Raw genomic sequence first — 20,960 nt, 5'->3', positions numbered from 1 at the left:
TAACTCGGGGATTCTTGCTGGTAATTTCTCTTCCCTCCTCATAAAGGTCTTAACACTCTTGTTCTGATGAGAAACGGCAATCTTTTTGAAATTTTGATTTTTGGTACTGGGTGGAGGGAAGATGCCATTCTTAACGGCATCAGACAGATTTAAAGCTAACCAAACTGACCTTGAACAAACTTGGTGTCAATTAGCGAAACTGAAAATAAACTGTTAAAGTATACCAGGCAAAGAGAACAGTGCTCTGTGGAAGGAATGCTTGAGGGGAAAAAAAAAAAATACTTCAGTCAACTTAAAAGGATCTCAGTAACACTGAATAAAAACAAGGTGATAATTATGGGTTGCATCATAATTGTAATCTACTACTTGAATTCGAAAAGGAATTAAGGTCTGCCTCCTTCAAACAGTTTGCAAGACAGAATAATAATTTTAAACAAAATGAAAAATCTTTGTGAGAGAAATAACTTTCAATAAACATTTTTGATACACACCACTTGCACTATATAGAAAAAAGTGAGTTAGTTACTAAAAGAAAAGACATGCTATTTGTATAACAACAATAAATAAATAAAACCGCTGTACTTCATATAAAACTTGCTTGGGTTTTTTTTAAATTCAGGTCAGCATGTATTGCTGATACTGTTAAATCAAAATCCTCAATCGACAAGAGTCCCATTTTTCCTTTTATCTGAAGCTTTGGAATTCTGTTTTTGTTTGCTTGGCTGGGGAGCAGAAAGAATTTTGAAAAAGATAAGAGAGCCTAAAACCACTTGACAGTCCAACTTTGATTACGATAACAAATAAATAGTTCCCCTGAAATAGATAATAATTAGGCAGAGGAAAATTTCCCCTTCCGCTTCATCCCCTCCACAGCCCGAATAGTCCACAGTGGCCAGAAAAAACACATTCGTAATAACAGGAATAGAATATTGAGGCTGAATTGTCAGCCTCAGCCCATCAGAAGAACTCACATATTGGCAATGCCACATGAGATTCACCACATAATGTTGTGCATTGGGCCTTTTTTGAAAAAAAAAAAACAAACAAAACAAAACCACAATTTTGACATAGTAGACTTCTTCACCCTATACAGATGCATACAATTTACTTCAACTAAGTTAAGTTTAAAATAGCAAATCTAAGCATTTTATAAATATTTACTGAAATTACTTACATAATATTGTCTTTATAAGGAGGAAAACAAGCAACAATGTGAATATTGCATGACAAAAGGCCTTCAATTCCAGCAGTATTTCACGGACTGTACGACTAGCAGCTACTGTGTAGCGAGTAATTTAAAGCTTCACTATCTGTGTAATTCACATATAAAAAGTCTAAGAACTGATTTTGGCACTTGCTGGCTCAAAAATTCATACAGAAATAGTTTAAAACCTGACTGTTAAATTTTTTGTTTAGTTGATAAAAATCACAGTGCTAATATAATAGACTGGACTTCATCAAGACATCAGAATACATGTAAATTAAGTTAAAAGTTCCCAAAGTTATAAATGAGGCACCATCACTGAGTGGGTACCTGTCTACAAGCCAGTTCTTAGCCTACACTCTGCTTAACACATTTGTCTTTTTTAAAGACAGTTTTGTATAATTAAAATCCATTGGTAAATGCTCATAAAATACACATGGTAGTATAGGATAAAACACAAAAACATCTGTGTCAATTTATACCTCCAATCTATATGGTAGAACCCTACCTACGGCAAGAACACTCCAGCTCAGCAGTGATTTAGTTTTTCACATTGTGCTGCATAGCTGTCTGAGATTTCACTCTTCAAGATGAATCCAACACTGTTTTCCATAATTCCTATCAGCAGACTCAATGTTTTAAGATGTGATTCCCCCCCACCTTTCCATTTTGAGGAAACTATATAACATGGAACATGTTAAAGAATTAATTTTCCCACGCTAGTCTGATGCTCATAACCTACACCTTTTATTCCACACCCATACGTTACTTCAGTAATTTTTTAAGACAAGATCACAAGGAGTGGGAATTAGTAATCCTCTGTGATAAAAACAGCTTACATTTACTCTCAGAAATAACACTAATAACACTGATGATTTGAACACGCCTCAAAAATGCCAAAAAAAAAGAAAGTTGGTTTTAGGGAAATTTGATCACCACTCCCCATTCTTTTCCACCAGGGAAAAGCTAGAACCGGCTGTAGGACTGAATATGTTTGGAGAGCACCGTCATTGATACGACAACTGACCTATCCTCTGATTAGGCCTAGCCTCAACGTTAAGTTGATCCATGGAAAAAAAAAGCAGGAATGAAGTTTAGAGCACCCCTTATAAAGTCTCTTTTCAATATCACAGAACATACGACTTCTGGGAAAACAAATGTAGTTTATTCATCTTGAGGACTTGACTAGTAAAGCTTTCCAGAACTTTTTCTTTTTAATCCCCATGCTATATTCTCCAATTGATCACTAGAAAAAAAAAAAACAAACCCCAAAATGAACCAACCAAAAAAACCCACCCAAAACCCACCACCAAGCAACTTTATTCTTAATTTTTCCAACACAAAAGCTTGGCATCTTAGTTAAAGCTGACAAAAAAAGGAGTATTATGGTACTGCACTGGTCTGTTCTTCAGCACATTCCCTCCACTAATTTTTGCTACAGTGATGGAAAACCTCCCAGTGAAGAGTGGGACCTCTTTTTAAACTGTTGCATCAATTTTCTACATGAGAGAGAGAGTCAAGAGCCTCCCAGTTTCCTCATTTTTCTATGCTCCTCACATAAAACCACCAAGGAACAAAACACAGATGAGGAAAAATAAACCAACAAAAAAACATCACAAACCCACAATTGCCTGCTTTTACTTGATCCTATGCTTACAGCAACCCCTAGCATCTAGGGAAAGAAATTTCAGGTAGCCTTACCAAATCTTTTCAGACCTTAAACAGAGAATGTTCATATTGTGTCATGTCATGCCACATTGCTCTGTATATGTCTAGACAAATAATCTATTTCAAAATTAATTACCTTTAACACAGACAGTATGTATAAGCAGAAAATAATGATGTTAGTTTCTTTTCAAACTTTGGCTTGGACATAGGCAAGCTGTATTCTTCAGAGGACAATAAAAGAACAAAAGCACATCCTTCATACTGTGGTGGCTCCCCCTGCTAATTGGTACAGAAAAACTGAATTTTAAGTATTCAAAAGCAGACATTCACACAGATTTCTTACTTTTTTTTTGTGAAAAATGAGAACTTTTCTAAGCAAAATATTTGCTCACTCACATACTCTCTAGCTAGAAGGAAAATTTCTGTCCAAAGTAATCAAGGAAGGAATGTTATATGCAACTGAAAACTTAAGGTCTTAAAATGGAAATTGTTGTGGTATATTTATGTAGGTAATACAAACTGCACAGACAACAATATTAAATGAACTGGTAGTTCTTCAATAATATTAGTTTTCAAAATCAACAGCTGCTTTTACAAAAACACTGATTTTCTGGTGTATAAGAGACTAGTATTCCTTTCACTCATGAGCGTAACTTTTCTGCATGACAAGCTTAAATCAAGAAAGCCATAATCATGTATCTTCTGAATACAACTACAAACAGGTTAACCAGTAATAACAGTAATAATGTCCCTTTTCCACATAGTTCAGTAAAAAAAAAAAACACAATCTACAGTGCTCACCTAACAAAAAAAAAAATCTAATTTCAACTTTTAGAAATTAGAGAAATTGAATGTTACTTCTAAGATAGACAAATGGTTGGACTCGATGATCCCAGAGGTCTCTTCTAACCTGACTGGTTCTGTGTGAAACTTCCCAAATTCATGAGAAATAAATATTCCTGGAGACTTAGACAGATGGAAGAGGATTGCACTCTCCTGTGATGAACACTAACTATTGCAGAAGTCAATTGTCGTAGTTAACATAGATACAGCTTACCAACAATTCCAGCATGACAGATTTGATACATAAAGAATGACATCAGTAACAGTTACCAGATAAAAGGAACAACTTATTTGGTGCATAAAGTCTTAAGCCAAGGCATCTAAACCTTTGATCTACCTGTTGCCTTTTATTATGCAGCGAAATTTATCTTCTTTCAAAGCTGCACTTCCTACAAATACCGGCAGTAGAAACATAAAGCACACTTAATTCAAGAAGAATCTATTAAAATTTCTTTTTGAAATACTGGGCAAAAATATTACATTTTTGCTTGCAAATTTTCTTTAAAAATATAAACCAAATAATATTACAGAATGAAATATTTAAATTTTTATTCTTCAAATAATGTGCTAAAATGGTGGAGCATTTATTTATTATATACTATACTACAAAAATTTCTGCACAGCTAGTAGCATCTGAATGTAAACCAAATGCAACCAGAGAGATACTCTTCAGATCATAAATGCTTATACCACCACATACACCAATTTTTCAACTGTTTATAATGTACATTTAGTTTCTTTAATATGTTTTACTAGTTCTATCACCTTGTTCATCTTCAAACTTAAAAGCCAGTACTAAATGACAAGAAATTGCTGTGCAGACACAAAAATATCTACAACTTACGAATCATTAAATTAGTGTAACATGATACTACTTCTTTATGTATTACTAAGTAAACAGTTTAAAATTGACAAAAATAGTCAAAACAGTTGTTTCTTGTTATAACACTTACTTAAAATGTACGTGGATTTTTCCTTAAAAATAACTATAGCTTGAGAACAGGATTTTAAAGTATTTTCTTCAATCTTCTACTTGTGTCTAATTTGATGTACAAACTGTACCATCATCATCTTCATAGGTTTAGAGCAAATTACTAGCAAAACCCAAGTTAGCGTAAAAAAAAAAAACTTAACAGAGCAACTTTCTGCATTACCTCACCCAAGTTTTATTTTAGGGAAGTAAGGTGTAAATTCACAGATATATTAGAACTGTTCCTACAGTCCACGATACCTCTGAGTGAATAGCTACTTCTATGTAAAAGCAGCAAGAAACTAAAACAGCAGTATCTCACCATGCCAATATAGGATATCCCTTGTTTATGTAATTCTTTTCAGTCCAAAAAGACAGCACTTTACAGGAGAGGAAAACAATTACCTACATGAGCATATGTTATGCAGTCCTTTACTGGGTCCACACAGTAATACAGCTGAACTGTCACCTGCATGAAAGCAGCAAGTAAGCTACTGCCATGTCATTCCTGCAGTGAAAACACTGGAATTACCTTCAGAGTCAAAGAAGTTTTGAATTTCCAGATAACTCCACCCACAAGAGAAATGAGGAATACAGAGGATGGGGGTAGAGACCTTCACAGGACATCACAGCCCTACCAGATACAATCACAAGAACTTTGTTACCTTGTGCCAAAAAAAATTACCTCCTCCAAAGCATGATCATGTTCTTTGTTTTCAGTTTATATAATAGCATAAGGATCAAAGTAGCATTACTCAAGTTTGAAATCCTCTGTCCAGATTTCTTTTCTTCCAGCAAGAAAAAAAAATCAACCACTCACTGTACCACTCTGATACAGCCAGAGTACCACGAGTTTCACATCATTTAACTGAGGACTAGCATCATGACTGAAAAAAACAAAAGGTCAGCTGTAGCAACCCTTCCATAACAGTTTATTTGCAATACCTTTTCCAAGTGAGATAAAACTTCTATAGTAGGAAAAAAAAAAAAAAGGCAAAGAACATCTAGAAGATGTACATACTGTGAACAATTTTAGCTCAAACGCATACTATTTCTATCTCATTAAATGCACTCCAACACTCATTTGTTACTGAAAGTTGGTGGCAAATTCTTCAAAATCTGGAGAACTATAATCTATGAGCAAGATGAACAGTACAGTGCTTTCTAGACTGTACAGTATTAAGAAACATTTAAAAAAAAAAAGAAAAACAAGACATTAGCACAAGAATGACTCCTATAGGAAGATGTTTTCTAAGATATTCTGAGATGTCACGAGCAGTACTAAAAATGGAAGAAAATGATACTACATACAGCTGTTCTGTAATATATAAAATACAAATTTCTGAAGCATCCACCATTAAGGTATTTTCAGAAATGCCTAAAGCCACAGAAATTCTGAACCACTATATCATTCTAGAAATTCACATTTTCATGAAATAATAATTAAACAGATTTATGTAGTATGTGTTGAAATAATCCAATTTCAAGAGTACAATCACAAACTTCTCGAGTTAGACAGTACTGGTATTCTCTATATACTTAAGTAGTCCTTAGTATTTTCAAGAGGCTGCACAAGATTAACAGCTATCACTCCCCCGAAAAAAAAGTCAGACAACTTCGGGGCAACCCAAAACTTTAATTTTCACGTATTAAAAAGTTTTTTTTTAATTTTCACGAAGTATAAACAACTATTAAGACGATTTTAAAGAAAATCGTAAAACTGCATTTATAGTAGTCTCTTTTCAAAACTATAAGATGTCTCCAAACACAAACAGATTTGGAAATACAATAAAAGATAACCGCAGAGATGCAAAGAGTTGGAAGCAAAGTCGACATTCTGTGCAAAGTAAACACCTCCTTTGTAACAACTACGTTCTTGTTGCAAAGCCTGACTGCAGTAAACTGGCTAACCCTACCTCTAGTGCAAAATCACAGAGTGTCAGAAGTGTAACATCTCCAAACACACAAGCCCCAAAACCAAATCATTCGGGCACGTGACATTTGTGTTAATATGGGAGACAACAGCACAGGCATGCCTTTAACAGCAGAACTGTTTGACTGTGCGATCATTGCCGTAAAAATGCAATCCTTGGAAGCAGTCAGAGGAAGTCTTCTGGTAAACTGCAGTTGCCATTGCACACTCACATTGAAGCAGGCCCATTGACTTACATCTAACAAGAACAGTATTTTTTTTCTTTCAGGAGGGAAGAAAATACTTTGTAAGAATCTCACTATTTTTTTTTTTTTAGTATGCGAAATTTCTCAGAATTCATAATATTGTTTAATGGAACAGTAAAGCCATCTTAACAATTAAGAGCTGCCCACTCCTGCTTACCCTCAAGCACGCTCCTGCCCTTACATCAGCTGTGCTGCTTGACCAACCAATTACCTTCTCAAGCTCACTGCACAGCAAGCTCAGCTTATCAATCCAAGGGAAAACTACTCATTTTTAACGCCCCTCACTCCACAGGTTGAGATCACCCAAGTCAGAACAGTGGAGATGGTACATTAGGAAGAAACTGGCAGCACGCAGTGGCACTGACTGCTTGCAACAAACCCCTTCTCATAGAACTTAGCCATAGCTTGTGATTGCTTTTCACAAATGGCATACAAGCAGCTAGTGAGCTCATAGATACTCTTCTACCCAACAGGGCATTCATCTCTTAAGAGCAGAATATCAAGTTATACAGGCTAGTTAGTTGTTTCTTTGTTTTTTTTTTTTAGTTCTTACCAGCAAGGCAAACTCATTTCAGAGCATTTATTTACGTGTTTGTTTCATTCTCAGTTAAGCACTCTGAAGCCCAAAAGAAACACTTACTCTTATGTCTAGTATAGATTAGCCCTCCAAATACCAATGCTGTCCTGCGACCATTAAGTACTAGTTAGATAACATTAGCAGTAGCAACCATTTTTTTGCTCACCCTTCAAAATGTAATTAGTGTTTTCCATTTCAGCTTATACACAGCACAGACATTTCCTCTATGTTTAAGCAGGAAAATATTAAAATAGAAATACTTCCCATTCACATTTGACCTTTTTCACTGTAATTTTGTAATCTAGATTTTTTTCTAATTTACAGTTTCATAGTTTATACAGAAAATATTCTTAAACCGGTTGTATCATTTTACAAAACTAGTAGGACATGGAACACCAGCACAACCTTTCCCACTGTTGCAGTTTAGTGCCAGCCAGCAGCTCAGCCCCACGCAGCCGCTCGCTCACTGCCCCCAGTGGGGTGGGGCAGAGAATCGGAAGGGTAACCATGAGAAAACTCGTGGGTTGAGATAAAGACAGTTTAACAGCTAAAGCAAAAGCCGCATGTGCACGCGAAGCAAAATAAGAAATTCACTCACTACTTCCCATCTGCAGGTGTTCAGCCATTTCCTGGAAAGCAGGACTTCATTACGGTAACGGTTACTTGGGAAGACAAACCTCGTAACTCTGAAGGCCCACCCTTCCTCCTTCTTCCCCAGTTTTATTGCTGAGCACGACACCGTATGGTCTGGGATATCCCTGTGATCAGTTGGGGTCAGCTGTCCCAGCTGTGTCCCCTCCCAGCTTCGTGTGCACCCCCAGCCTGCTTGCTGGTGGGGTGGTGTGAGGAACAGAGAACACCTTGGCTCTGCATAAGCACTGTTCAGTTATCAATACTGCTTTGGTCACAAATCCAAAACCTAGCACTGTATGAGCTACTTTGAAAAAATTTAACTCTATCCCAGCCAAAACCAGTACACTCACAAAATCATTCCTATGGTCAGCTTAGTATGCACTCATGCATTTGTGTCCCAGACAGACAAATATCTATAACACTCAACCCTCAAAAAACTTAAAAAGGTTTAAAAATAATTTTGTATTTTTAGAAAATAATTTTTGCATGATGTTAGAGGAAGGTACAAACCCCACACAGATAAAAAAAACATTTGGATGCAATGAAGCAAGGAGACCAGAACACAGTCACAAGTTGGTGTCTGAAGACCACACCAGCAAGACAATCTTTAGGAAAGCTTCAGACACAACAGAACTTTCAAATGGTTAATATGGGAAAAATAAAAAAATAAAAAGTTAAGATACAAAACAGAAGAAAAGAGGAACACTAAGCTAAGGACTCTGGGAAAAACACTGTGGCCAAGCTGCACATAGCTCCAAAAGGCAGAACAGGATATTCAAGAGTAGCTACAGTATGTACAATGGTACCTATGTCTAAAGCCCAGATAAATCTAAGTTTCTTAAGCATTAGCATTCTGGATAAAAAGAACAATGACAGCTGAAACACCATAGCAAATTCTACAGTAAATAAGGCTGGCATTTCTAGGAGGATGAAAGTGCATAAAACGTGGAACATCAAAACCAGGTTTCAATATGGATGATAAATTTACAGTGAAAAGCCGTTAGCTCAGTGTAAATCCAAAAATTTATGCATTTGAGGCACTGATGTTGCAGTTCAAAAGTTACAACAATTTAATCTTGACTCAAAAAAGACAGTATTTAGGATAGTTTGAGCAGTTCATTCTCCATGCCCACTCAATTCGCTCTTTAAAGTTATGAGTCAACAATGTAATATTCTGGTGAACACAACTACTTGGAAAAGCATGTCAAGATATCTATAAGAGAATATGAATATATTTATTCCCAGATACTAGTCACTACAGAAGCATGAGGAGAGCGAATGCGGACATTTGTAGAAATTACTTCCATCACACTTAACTGCATACAAGGTTTTATCTCTCATACTTAAAACTTGAAGCTATGTAAAGTTACAGTCCAGTTCTTAGGGAAACAAAGTGTTTTCATCCAGCTTCAGAAGTCTGACAAGTTCATTTTTCTAGCTTCATAAAGATAAAAAGTTCAACTGGAATTTGCTGGAACAGAGGATATAAAAAAAGACACCTGTCTGTCATTCATTATTTTTACATAATCTTGTCTTTGTCCTATACAAATAAAAGCATATTTGTATTACCTTTGATGGATACAAATTACCCCCATTTTAAAATAATGACACTAACAGTTTTAAGGATTTGCTTCACAGCATCATACCTGTGATCTCTTTCAGTAAGAAGCATCACAGCTCACTGGGAGCAATATTATCAGTTTTGATTTATTGCTATCCTTAAGTGAATGGCTGAAGATTCTTACCAAGTACAACTCGGGTCAAGATACTGATTTAACAAATGAATAACTACAAGGGATTCATCTGGCATTTGCCAGTGGTCTCTGCCACAAGATATCACTAGATTGAAAAAAAAAAACAAAATGAAAACAACCCATCCTCTCCCCCCCAGAAAAAAAAATACAGAAATTGAAGGGGTTTGTTACATATCAATTTAGGTGACTTTATTATCTCACAGAACAAATTCCATTAAAACATGTATTTCAGTGGAAAGATTTTTCACTCTAGTATCATGGAATTCTGTTCATGACTAAAGCAGTGCAATAATACTTGGACCATTGACCTAAATGGCAATTAAATATGGATATTTCAAACAATCAAAAAGGCTCCATATCCAGCTACCAATCCTTGGTCATCAAGTTTTTAAATTAGATTAAAAGCTCAAATAACTTGTTCAACAGCAACAAAAGCCAAAAAAAACCCCACCAAACAAAAAACCCACCAAACAAAAAACCCACAAAAAAACAACACCAAAAAAACCCAAACAAGTGCCTACACTCTAGTTTAATTAAAGATCTATTATGTCCATTAAAATTATGTAAATCTACCCTACATAATCAAACATTTTGCTTAGTTCAGTAACAATTTCTCATTTCAGTATGCAGATTGAAGCATAAATTTTAGCATAAAATTTATTAATACCTGGAATCCAGAGGAAGAAGAAAAGATATATAATTTCACTGCATACATCTTTTTCAGTATAGCAGTTACGTATTATTACAGAGGTTTTATAGCTTCAGTAAAAGCCTCTTTCAAAGGCAATGTTCTATTGCAACTTTCTATTAATTTGCTTTTACTTACATTCATTCTTTTTACATATAATGTTAACAGGTTGGATTAGCAAAATACCACAACAATAAAGAAATTGTATGGGCATCTTCTGAGCTGACTACTAATTACATTTTAACTTTCTGTTTGCAGTTTAACAGAGCACTTAATAAAAACAAAACATTGCATGCTCCAGAAATACAGAAATACCCTATAATACTGCCATTGCCTTTGGGGTGTATTTCAATTACAATATACAATGGCTTTTTGTAAAGGATAAAAAATTACTTATGTTTAAAACTCCCACCTTGCTGCAATTTGCTTGTAGATTGCTTTGAGGTTTTTCACATTACCTCCATCCATTTGGATATTTAGTACCTGAATCTTCAATAATGAGAACATTATTCATTACAGTACTTTGTAAGTTTGATGTACAAGTTCACTGACATGCCATTTGTTAATGTGCAGGCATTAGCAGATATCACTTGAATGTATAAATGTATTTAACCTTTTCTAAAATTGTATGCAAAATATATCATCTGCAAGTATCAAATAAATAATCATCTTATAATGTTGACCAAAAAGTAGAAAAGTTCTGCATCAGCCACTTGTCCACTCCTATTTTATTCCAACCCTCAGTTCTTTGTCATTATGTTACACAGAATCACAGAATCACAGAATGTTAGGGATTGGAAGGGACCTCGAAAGATCATCTAGTCCAATCCCCCTGCCGGAGCAGGATTGCCTAGACCATATCACACAGGAATGCGTCCAGGCGGGTTTTGAATGTCTCCAGAGAAGGAGACTCCACAACCTCTCTGGGCAGCCTGTTCCGGTGTTCGGTCACCCTCACCGTAAAGAAGTTTTTCCTCATATTTATGCGGAACCTCCTGTAAATGTTAATTTACAGTGTATATACTACACATTTTTATACATAAAATATTAATAAAAAGTGGTAATCAATTACAGCCTGAAGAATTATTGTGGTATAATACCTAATTTTATATCAATATAAAAATGGACTTTTTTTTAAACTGTTGAGTAGGTAGCGCCATTAATCTACCACATGTAACCCAACGAGTCCAAAAACATAATTAATGCAACAATATATATTACAACTCCAGTTCTTAGGTGCTTATAAAATGTAGATATACAAACACCCACACCATACATGACAAGTCAACTCACAACATCGAATAGCTGGTTAAAAAGCTCAATAAATGCAGTACTTGTTTAAAAAAAAGAAAAAAGAAAAAAAGCACAGAGTAGTGAAACCATAGAGCTGACCTTATTGTTAAGCCACCATATTTACATGTACAGTCAAGCATTTGAAAGGGGTATACAACTAGGTTTACAAGAAAATTATAGTCTGTACACACATTTTGTTTCTCCATAGTATATAGTATAAAGAAGCGGCACTAGTATTTATAGAGACTGAACTGGGGGAATTGGCAATGGGACATGGAGCCATTCACTTCTAACAGTGGCCCAGGTCTGTGGTAACTGAAGTTAAATCATTTGACAGATGGAGAGTAGTTTTTATGAAAAAAGCTCGTGCTTTCATTCCAGTTCCTGGTGCTTTTGTGATGTGGATATCTATCCACTATCACAAATTGGTACTCCCGTTGGCAGCCATAGTAACGATTGAGTGAGCATGGAGACTGAACAAGCCTCTTAACCCTTGCTAGAGGTCCCTCTCTAGGTCAGGGTTTGCAGCACTTTGGTGGGGCAGTGGGGTGAAGCTTGCACTGCTACTCACACTGTACCTGTTCAGTGGACAAAAAGAGGACTTCAGTTTCCAGTGCTATCAGTCTGAAGAGTTTCACAAACACTGAATTCATGTTAAAATGATATTTTCTTTCACCTGCTTAAATACAAAGTTTCCCCATTGAAGACAAATATTTGGAGGGGGAAGGATGGGGGACAGAATCATACAAAAAGATGAAAGCATTAGCTAAGGTTAAAAACAAACAAGAAAAAAAACCCACACCCTGCAACTCTTGAGTAAAATCTCCTCCTGCAGAGATATGACGTCTTTTCAACAATATACATAGAAAAATACTTTCAATATAATCAAGGTACTGCATTTAAAATCCAAAATGTGCTGTTAAGCATTAAGCTGAAAATTATTACTTTAAGGGGCTCCTAATTTATCTGACACCAAGGGCTTAACCAGAATTAGTTTGCCTCTCTGACACATACCTTTGAAATTTAACTGAACAGTGAGACAATTCATAGAATCATAGAATGGTTTGGGTCGGAAGGAACCTTAAAGATCACCTAGTTCCAACCTCCCTGCCATTGACAGGGACACCTTCAATGAGTAAAAAGCAAATCAAGGAACAGTAGTTGGATTTCTCCAAGGTTTTGCTCAGGATCTCCAGTAGCAGTTAGTTTCAACTCATTCACTTTTTACTCAGTATATCTAGTATAGATCATAGAATCATAGGATAGTTTGGGTTGGAAGAGACATTTAAAGGTCACCTAGTCCAACCCGCCTGCAATAAGCGGGGACGTCTTCAACTAGATCAGGTTGCTCAGAGCCCCATCCAACCTGACCTTGAAAGTTTCCAGGGATGGGGCATCTACCACCTCTCTGGGCAACCTGTTCCAAGATATACACATTTCCATTGTATGTTCTTCAAACTCATTCTATTTTAAAAGAACACAAAATATTTCACAATGTCCCAAAATTCTATCAGTTTTCTCCTTTGTCTTTGCTAATATTTAGCAAACTACACAAAGCAAACATCTTCAAATGCTTCAGTAAGAATACACATAACTACACTGCAAGAGCCAAATGCTATATAGTTGAGTAAGTTTTGTTATACTAACAGTCTGAATGCATTTAAGAACTACTTAGACAGCGATCCTGGCAGCTGAACCGGAGAGAAAACACATCTGTGGAACCAACCCAATATCCAGCAGTTACCTGCTGCCTGCTGTGTACTGGTAATTCGGTATAGCAAGGACTCAAAGACCTGTTACCACGACAAAGTCAATGCCGCCACCTAAGGGTGACGACAAAGTACTGTATTAGTTGCCAGATTATTTACAGGAACATACAGAAAACAAAAGTCTGACACCTGCACAGTGGTTCAAATGCCTTTATAGCAAATATATATTTATGCACGAGCACACAATCTTCACTTTTTTACCTTCTATTAACATCAAACTCGGTATGAATGTTTGACCTTAAGAACTGTATTACAGAAACTGCCCGAGTCAAAATGCAACAGTTGTAAACAGAAAAAAAAAAACAAAGAACACAAAAAAAAAAAAAATCAAACTCTGAAAAATAAGGTTCTATCAGTTAGGTTTCTGAAGAAATTATAAAACCGTTTTAATTTGTTGCAAAAATGAGCAAAGTGTTTCAGGAGGGAAGCTTATTGAAAGACTAACTCTGATGAGGCTTTTAATAGTGAACAGACGTCTCAAATAGTTCTTATGAAAGCATGTTTTCCCATATCTCAGCTTAGTTTCAGCATAGTTATTCAATGCATTTTTAAAGCACTGAACATTATTTTTATGGTACATTAGTAATTTTTTATGTATATGTAACATGTTTGACAAACTAAAATACAAGAGGGACTTTATCTAGTGAACACTATCAACAACACAATCTGTAAAGAGTTTTTGCTTTAGAAAGCTCTAATTTAATACTTGACAGAAGATGAACTGTCATTGTCCAAAGTTATGATATACAGCACAGAAATCAGTCTCAGTATTGGTATCATCCTTAATATGTATGTATATGTTTAGCAAGTAAATATGTGCATTCTGTGTCTACAAAGAAAACCAGCAACACTCTCCTGGGGAACATAAGTTTTTGATTAAAAAAAAAAAAAAATGAAGGGAAAACTCTGGAACAACTATAGTTCTTTCCAAAACATCAAAACAATTAAATAAGCTAGTTACAAAGTATTTTGGGAAAGTATTAACAAAGAAGTGTGGGAAAACAATCCTTTTTCAGAAATTTCTCCAAGTAGAACAGTTTTAAGTAATTATATGTAAAAATTGAAACAGTATATGGAACATGTTGGAGCGGGGGGGCAGGGAAATCTCATCACTCTTCAGGAATCTTTTTCCCCAAAAGTCTCTTTCATTTACTTGTTACCAGTGAAAAAGTAAGTTATTTCCATACATTCTAAACTTCAGTAGTTCACATCATCAGATGATGTGCAGTTTATATGCCTTATAATACTGACTTTTCTCCTCAAACAATTTGCCTGGACTAAACTCAAAGTAAAGTACTTTCTCCTCTCCACTTTTGCCCTGTGCCACGCACAGGCCTTTGGGCACACTGCTGAAGTCAGTGTTTTGTAGCTGACTTGTACGAAGAAGAAAGAGAACTTCTTTCCAAAGTCAAGAATGGAGGGGGGGGAATCTCAGTAAAACACATAAGGATAAATAAATCAGATTACACTATGCTGTGATTATTCAGAAAACAGGAAAATTAAGTTTATTCTGTCCTACAGATTTTTATACAAGGTTGATTCCAGTCAATGCTTTAAAAAGTTATGTTAAGTATTTAATTATATGACATAGAACTGAAATGTTTGTTTCAGTCTGTCTTAATTCTTTTTTTCTGAAACTAAAAATGTGTACTATTCACATATTTTAAGTATTATAGTTTCTATCAAACATAGTGCCACAGTTAACATGAATTTCTACTCTGTATTATCTGCTACAAACTGCAAGGGTGGGCAGAACACTGACAGAATACCCATCTTAAAAAACACCATCAAATAATTATTTACTATAAAAGTGTTCTCACACATCAAGCTTGAAAAAAAGATTATCAAACACATTGCCAATTGGGCCAGAATTTGGTTATCTTGAAATGTCCTCTACTCACAGTAGACACTGTTCCTGGACATAGTTAAAAGACAAACGAGGAACTAGAAACGTGGTCAAGCTAGACCATAACCATCTTAATGAACATATCTGGGAACCATCAGACAAATTATTTGTCTTTAAGTCATTTACTTCACAAGATCATTTTATTGGAAAGGAAGAAATGCTGCCAGCATTCCAACTGTAGTAGCTTAGTTGCAGTATTATTCCCCATCTGCCCCTAAACAAGCTTGAAAAAGAGAAAGGAGAAGAAGGGAAGGAAGCATTGAGGTAGGAATGCTGTCATTCTGTTATAGTACCTAAAACTCCATCTCCCTTCATCTTTAGAAGCTCGTTCTCTTCATCCACAACTAATACACCATGGAAAAACCATACACACTAGGTGGAATAGGGAGGTACAAAGTTGTAATTCCCACCTGCTAAGTTTCAGCAACCGTTGTATTATAATTTTAGCCATTGAGTCACTCAGTTAAGGAAAGGCAATGAAAAAGAAATTAGTGTGTAAAATCAACATAGTTAAGTGGAGAAGGTTTCTCCCACCTCTAAAATGGAACTCCCAAATCTAAGTCTACTCTATTCATAATGAGGAAATGGAGAGGTTACACACTGCTTGTACAAAATCGGTTCCGGGGACAACCCTTGCCTTTGGGCACGCTGTAGTCACAAATCTAGGGAGATGTCACAAAAGAAGTCACAAAACCTTTAAAACCTTTTAGGGTTCCATTAACAATTCAGGTTAAGTACAGCCCCACTCCATGTCTCAGTGAGAGTACTGCATGTTAGTGTGGAGCAGTTCTCTGATTTTTCAGATGAAGCTATGTACTGTCGCTCTGGGGTGGAAGGACAAAAAACGGGTTGGTAGAAAGTTAACAGTGAAATTACCAATTCATCTTCCATCAGCTTCATTCACATTAATCACTCATATGAGGCAAACATTAAAGTTATAGCATTCAATTCCAGCCATGATCATAAAATAAGAAGTCCAACTAAACTCAACCAAGAAGCTAGGAAATTTCCTACTTTTGTCTGGACAGAATTATAATCTGTTCTTCCATTTACACTGAATTTCTGTGAGACTGATTAATTTTATCAGACTGCTTGGGGAGAGATAAGGAAAGACACCTCAACATACTGGCATACTTTGCAAGTCCAGCATTTTTTTTTTTTCCACTAGGTTCCCAATTCGGCCAGTACGCTTCAGAAAAGAGGCTTTGCATATAATTACTCTTCCATTCAAAGGAAAGACGAAAAATAAACATTTTGAAGAGATACAAATCATAAACATTTATGCAAACAACAACCTTGTGTTGTTAAGTTAGCCTTGCAATGTTAACTTTTTCCTCATACATCCTTTGTACCTGTTTACCTTTTGCAGCTTTCACTTATTACCGTGACATAATCAGCATTTCAAAGAAAGGAAAGGGTCTGTTTTTCTGTGAAATGCCTAGTATATTAAATACTCAGAACATAAGTTCTTCTTTCTCTGTTTCTGCTCAGCAGTCTGATAATGGAGTTACTTAGCGACAGATGAAGCAACTGAACTGTGTTGCCTGACGCACATTTCACTGTAAAGTAACACTCACAGAGGCATTATTTAGCTGCTGCTTGCCTCTGTATAGATGTATTTTTGAAGTATAAAATCCATTAGTCTGAGACAAGCCTACATGAAATCCCAGCCATTATGTACCATCTATAATGGACTATGCATTTTGAAATTAATAGAAAGTGCCTGTAAGAGTCACATGATTTTGAGCACCTCTGAAAAAGGAAGAAACAAGAAAACAAAAACCAAACCACACAGACTTGATTTACACAGAAGCTACAGAAGCTGTTTAAAAAAGGATGGGGGGTGGGGGGGGGGGAAAGGAAGGGGGGCAGTGGGAGGAAGGAGTCTTCTTCCTATAGCAGACTGACAATCTATGAACTTCAAATACACAAACTGAGCCCTCATATGTCAAGTACACTTTTCTTGCCACAGAATATTTTGATTCCAGAGAATGAATACTTACTTACTTTGAAAACAAACACACGCTTCCCCAAACAACCTTCTTCATCAAAAGAGTAGGAAGTAAGATGTGCCACAGCAAATATTAACAGTGGTTTTATTTTAGAAGGCAGTTCTAAAAACAGAAGTAACCCACAGAATTTGACAAATTAAACAGTGGTTTATCATTTGCCACCAACCATTACTCCCTTTTAAGATAACTCCACGGCATTAAACAATTCCTGTCTTTTTTTTTTTTTTTTGGAAGGCCAAAATTTTTATTTTACAACTACATAAGAACTTCTTACAAGTTGTCTTGGTTCATCACACAAAATTACACTTCCAGCAAGACTTGGAAGTCTCTTGCCCCTCGCAAGGGGAAAGCACATCACTTTCTGTAGCTTTGCCACCTAATGGAATCATTCAAGTGCTATTTTATTCTAAAGATTCAATACCTTGGAGTTCATAACAGCTTTATAACTTATTTCATGTTTACATTTCTAGATCAAGATTTAAGGAGCTGAATTTGGACTTTCCAAAGCTAACCAACTTTGCCACAGTTTTTTCCTGAAAAAATTAAGATTGGGCAGCAGCTTTAAATAAAATTAGAAATTTAAAAAAAAAACAAACCTACATTAATGAAAAATTGTGCAAAGGGCTAGTTTTGATATGTCACTTGACAAATTTTCAGAAGTGACGAAATAATTAAAAGAAGTTTCCTATTCGAGAGCACATATTTCTGTCTTATTTCCAACGAAAAATTAATGTTACATTTCCAATAACGAACGCAACCAAATGAAGCGCAAGTGAAAAATATCCTTCCCAATTGTCTTAAAAACAAGAAGATGCTTCCTATCTGAAGATGCTTCCTATGTCCCTTTTTCAACTGAGAACTTAGATAACATTTCAGGTAATAAAAACACAGAACTTTTAAGTGCTAACAACTGTAATGTCAACTTCTTAGGTTACATTTCAGACTATCAAGAGAATAAAAACTTCAATGGCAAGAAGTGTAAGATACCTATAAGGAAGGTAAAATTAACACCTTACCCAGGTATTTTCCAATGATCATGCACTTATGTAGGTATTTATACATACAATAATCTTCATGTACAAATAAGTAATCTTTCACATATAATTATGCAAACCTTGAATATGCACAGCAAGTTTTTCCTCTTTCATTCAAGGATAAATAACACTTTGAATTTCCCTATCTTTCTCCAGTTTATTTTTGAAAGAGTATGCTTTCCTTCCAGGCTTCTTGGAACTTTCATTCCTCTTTCTTTCAATCAAAAAAATTTCCATGTATTAAGATAAATATTACAAGGACTAATTCTGACAGTACTCAAGCTTTGGTTTTGATACAGGAGAAGGAGACACACTTTTTTCTTCATTTGAACTATTCTGAGATCTCAGTTTTGGCCATGATGTTCTATTTCTCAACTTCCTACAATTCTGATCAAAACCAATAAATGGCTTTTTTTTTTTTTTTTTTTAAACAGAAGCCATTCTCAAATGGACTATCTTAGTCAGATACTATATTAGTATGTTTTGTCTACGTGAAGCCAAATATCAAATTACTCTGTGCACAAGGTATTGTGTTTTCTTACAAACGCAATTTAGTTTGAAAACTGCTGATTGGAACAAATAAAGGTTATAACGCTGACATTAGATGATAGTTAAAAATTCAAATTCCAGCTAATTTTTCTACTTACTTGCAAGAAAAAAAAAAAAAATTAAAGCCAGTGTTCTACCATACCATTCAGTAGATACTGGCTTTCAACACTAGAAGTCATCATTTCAGACACTGCTTATAATTAGGACATGAGTTTTATTACTCCTCAACAACTTCCTTCTACTAGCACAGGCACACTACTGCATCCTGATGAGAAAGTGACATATTTCAATAAAAGATTATCAGAGTGTATTATTTGTAGTCAAGAACCCAACATTCAAAAATCTTTTAGTTTAGATAAGTTTGCACTTTTTACTGTAGAAAAACGTACTGGTATAAAAAAAAAGAAACATTCTGTATGGATTAAGTATTTTCCTACACAAATCAGGCATCTCCCAAACAATTACTCCTGGAATGTCACGTCAAAACCAAAAGTTAATATGTATCTGGAATAGCATTAGCTTAACTTGTACTTTGCGTCATCTTCTGAGCTATCTCTGTAGAATATAAATTTTCACATCTAAAGAACATTTTTAAGCAATTCACTGCCAAAAAGCAGCTATTCAGAAGAAAGTTTTAAACAGAAACAAAGCAAGAGAAAGCTTTGACGAGATATAGAAAAAAAAAATCATGACATGTACTTACTAATTTGTTTTCTTGCATGTATATTCTTTGCAACTTCAGACAGCCTTTAGCTATAATGATCATTCCTTCATCTGAGATCTTGTAACATTGCCCAAAATGAATGTCTTTCAATTCTCTGCATTTTGAACCCAGCTGCAATTAATGAAATCAAAGCAAGTATTTAAGAATAAATGAAAAAAATCAAGACAATTTGACTGAACTGGAGACCTGGGCATTATGATTTCTTTCTGCATCTCCACCTCCCCTTAAAAATTATCTTTCTTTTCAGGTTTTGTAAGTACTATACACAAACAAGAAATATTATAATTACATACACGAAAAAATGAAGTTGCTAACTATAGTCAACAAACAGGAGCTAAAAGCAGCACAAAAGAACTAAGTAATTTATTGGGCATATAAATAAGTAGCTAACAATGCCTGTATGCTAGACCACTGACAGCATATTTGATTTAACCTAACTACTTCACACTTAGGAGCTTACCCTAAATGCTCCTTTAACACGAGAGAGAGAGAGGGGGTTGATAAAACCTTCCTGCAGGCCTAACAAAGACATCCGTCACCCTCAGCTTTCACAATGCAAAAAAGAGTTATTCGTTCCATATAGCAACTAAGCTCAGGAAAACTCAATCAGCCAGAGGTGAAGTACAGGATGTCAAACTGGAGATTTCATTAGAAAAGGGCTAATTTAATTCCTGGATATAAAAAAGGAAGTATGTACAGTCTCTAGAGAACAGCATTTACTGCACCAAGAAAATATGTCCATAAACCAATTTTAAAGCAGACAAGGTCATCTGATTTTAATTAAATCCTAGAAGAGGGTACCTTCTTCCATGTCCCTTTTTGCACTTCATAAGAAGTTTAAAGATACTAAATTTACAAAAGAGATTTGTGGAATGGATGGTTACCTGCTTCAGGCCTTCATCAGTGAGTCTGTCTTGATTGCCTACATGCACTTTCTGAAGAAGAGGACACTGAGAGGCAACTGCAATAATGGAGGTGTCAGAAAGCTGCTTACACCTGTAGGCAGTATACCTTAGGAGTCCAGGACATTTAATTGCTAATATGCATACTCCTGTATCAGATACATTGCGACAATCAGAAATATTGATTTCGGTAATATTCTGGCTTCTTGATGCTATCTTTTCCAACAGCTCATCAGTGACCTGCAAAGATAATCCA

The 20,960-nt window shown here is 35.5% G+C and overlaps 1 protein-coding gene across 1 annotated transcript in view; it reads right to left on the bottom strand.

Moving 5' to 3' along the window:
• The window catches only part of FBXL17 (F-box and leucine rich repeat protein 17), a 325,238-nt gene that overhangs the window by 286,117 nt on the left and 18,161 nt on the right, over positions 1–20,960 (bottom strand). The window contains exons 3-4 of the mRNA XM_068422785.1: positions 20,687–20,944; positions 19,782–19,913 (exon numbers count right to left, since the gene is read on the bottom strand). Of these exons, the coding sequence (XP_068278886.1) occupies positions 19,782–19,913; positions 20,687–20,944 (390 nt within the window). The remainder of the gene's footprint in view (positions 1–19,781; positions 19,914–20,686; positions 20,945–20,960) is intronic.

The sequence above is a fragment of the Nyctibius grandis genome, chromosome Z (assembly GCF_013368605.1).
Source record: "Nyctibius grandis isolate bNycGra1 chromosome Z, bNycGra1.pri, whole genome shotgun sequence".
NCBI classification, from domain to species: Eukaryota; Metazoa; Chordata; class Aves; order Nyctibiiformes; family Nyctibiidae; genus Nyctibius; species Nyctibius grandis.
This window is presented reverse-complemented; position numbering and strand designations above follow the sequence as displayed.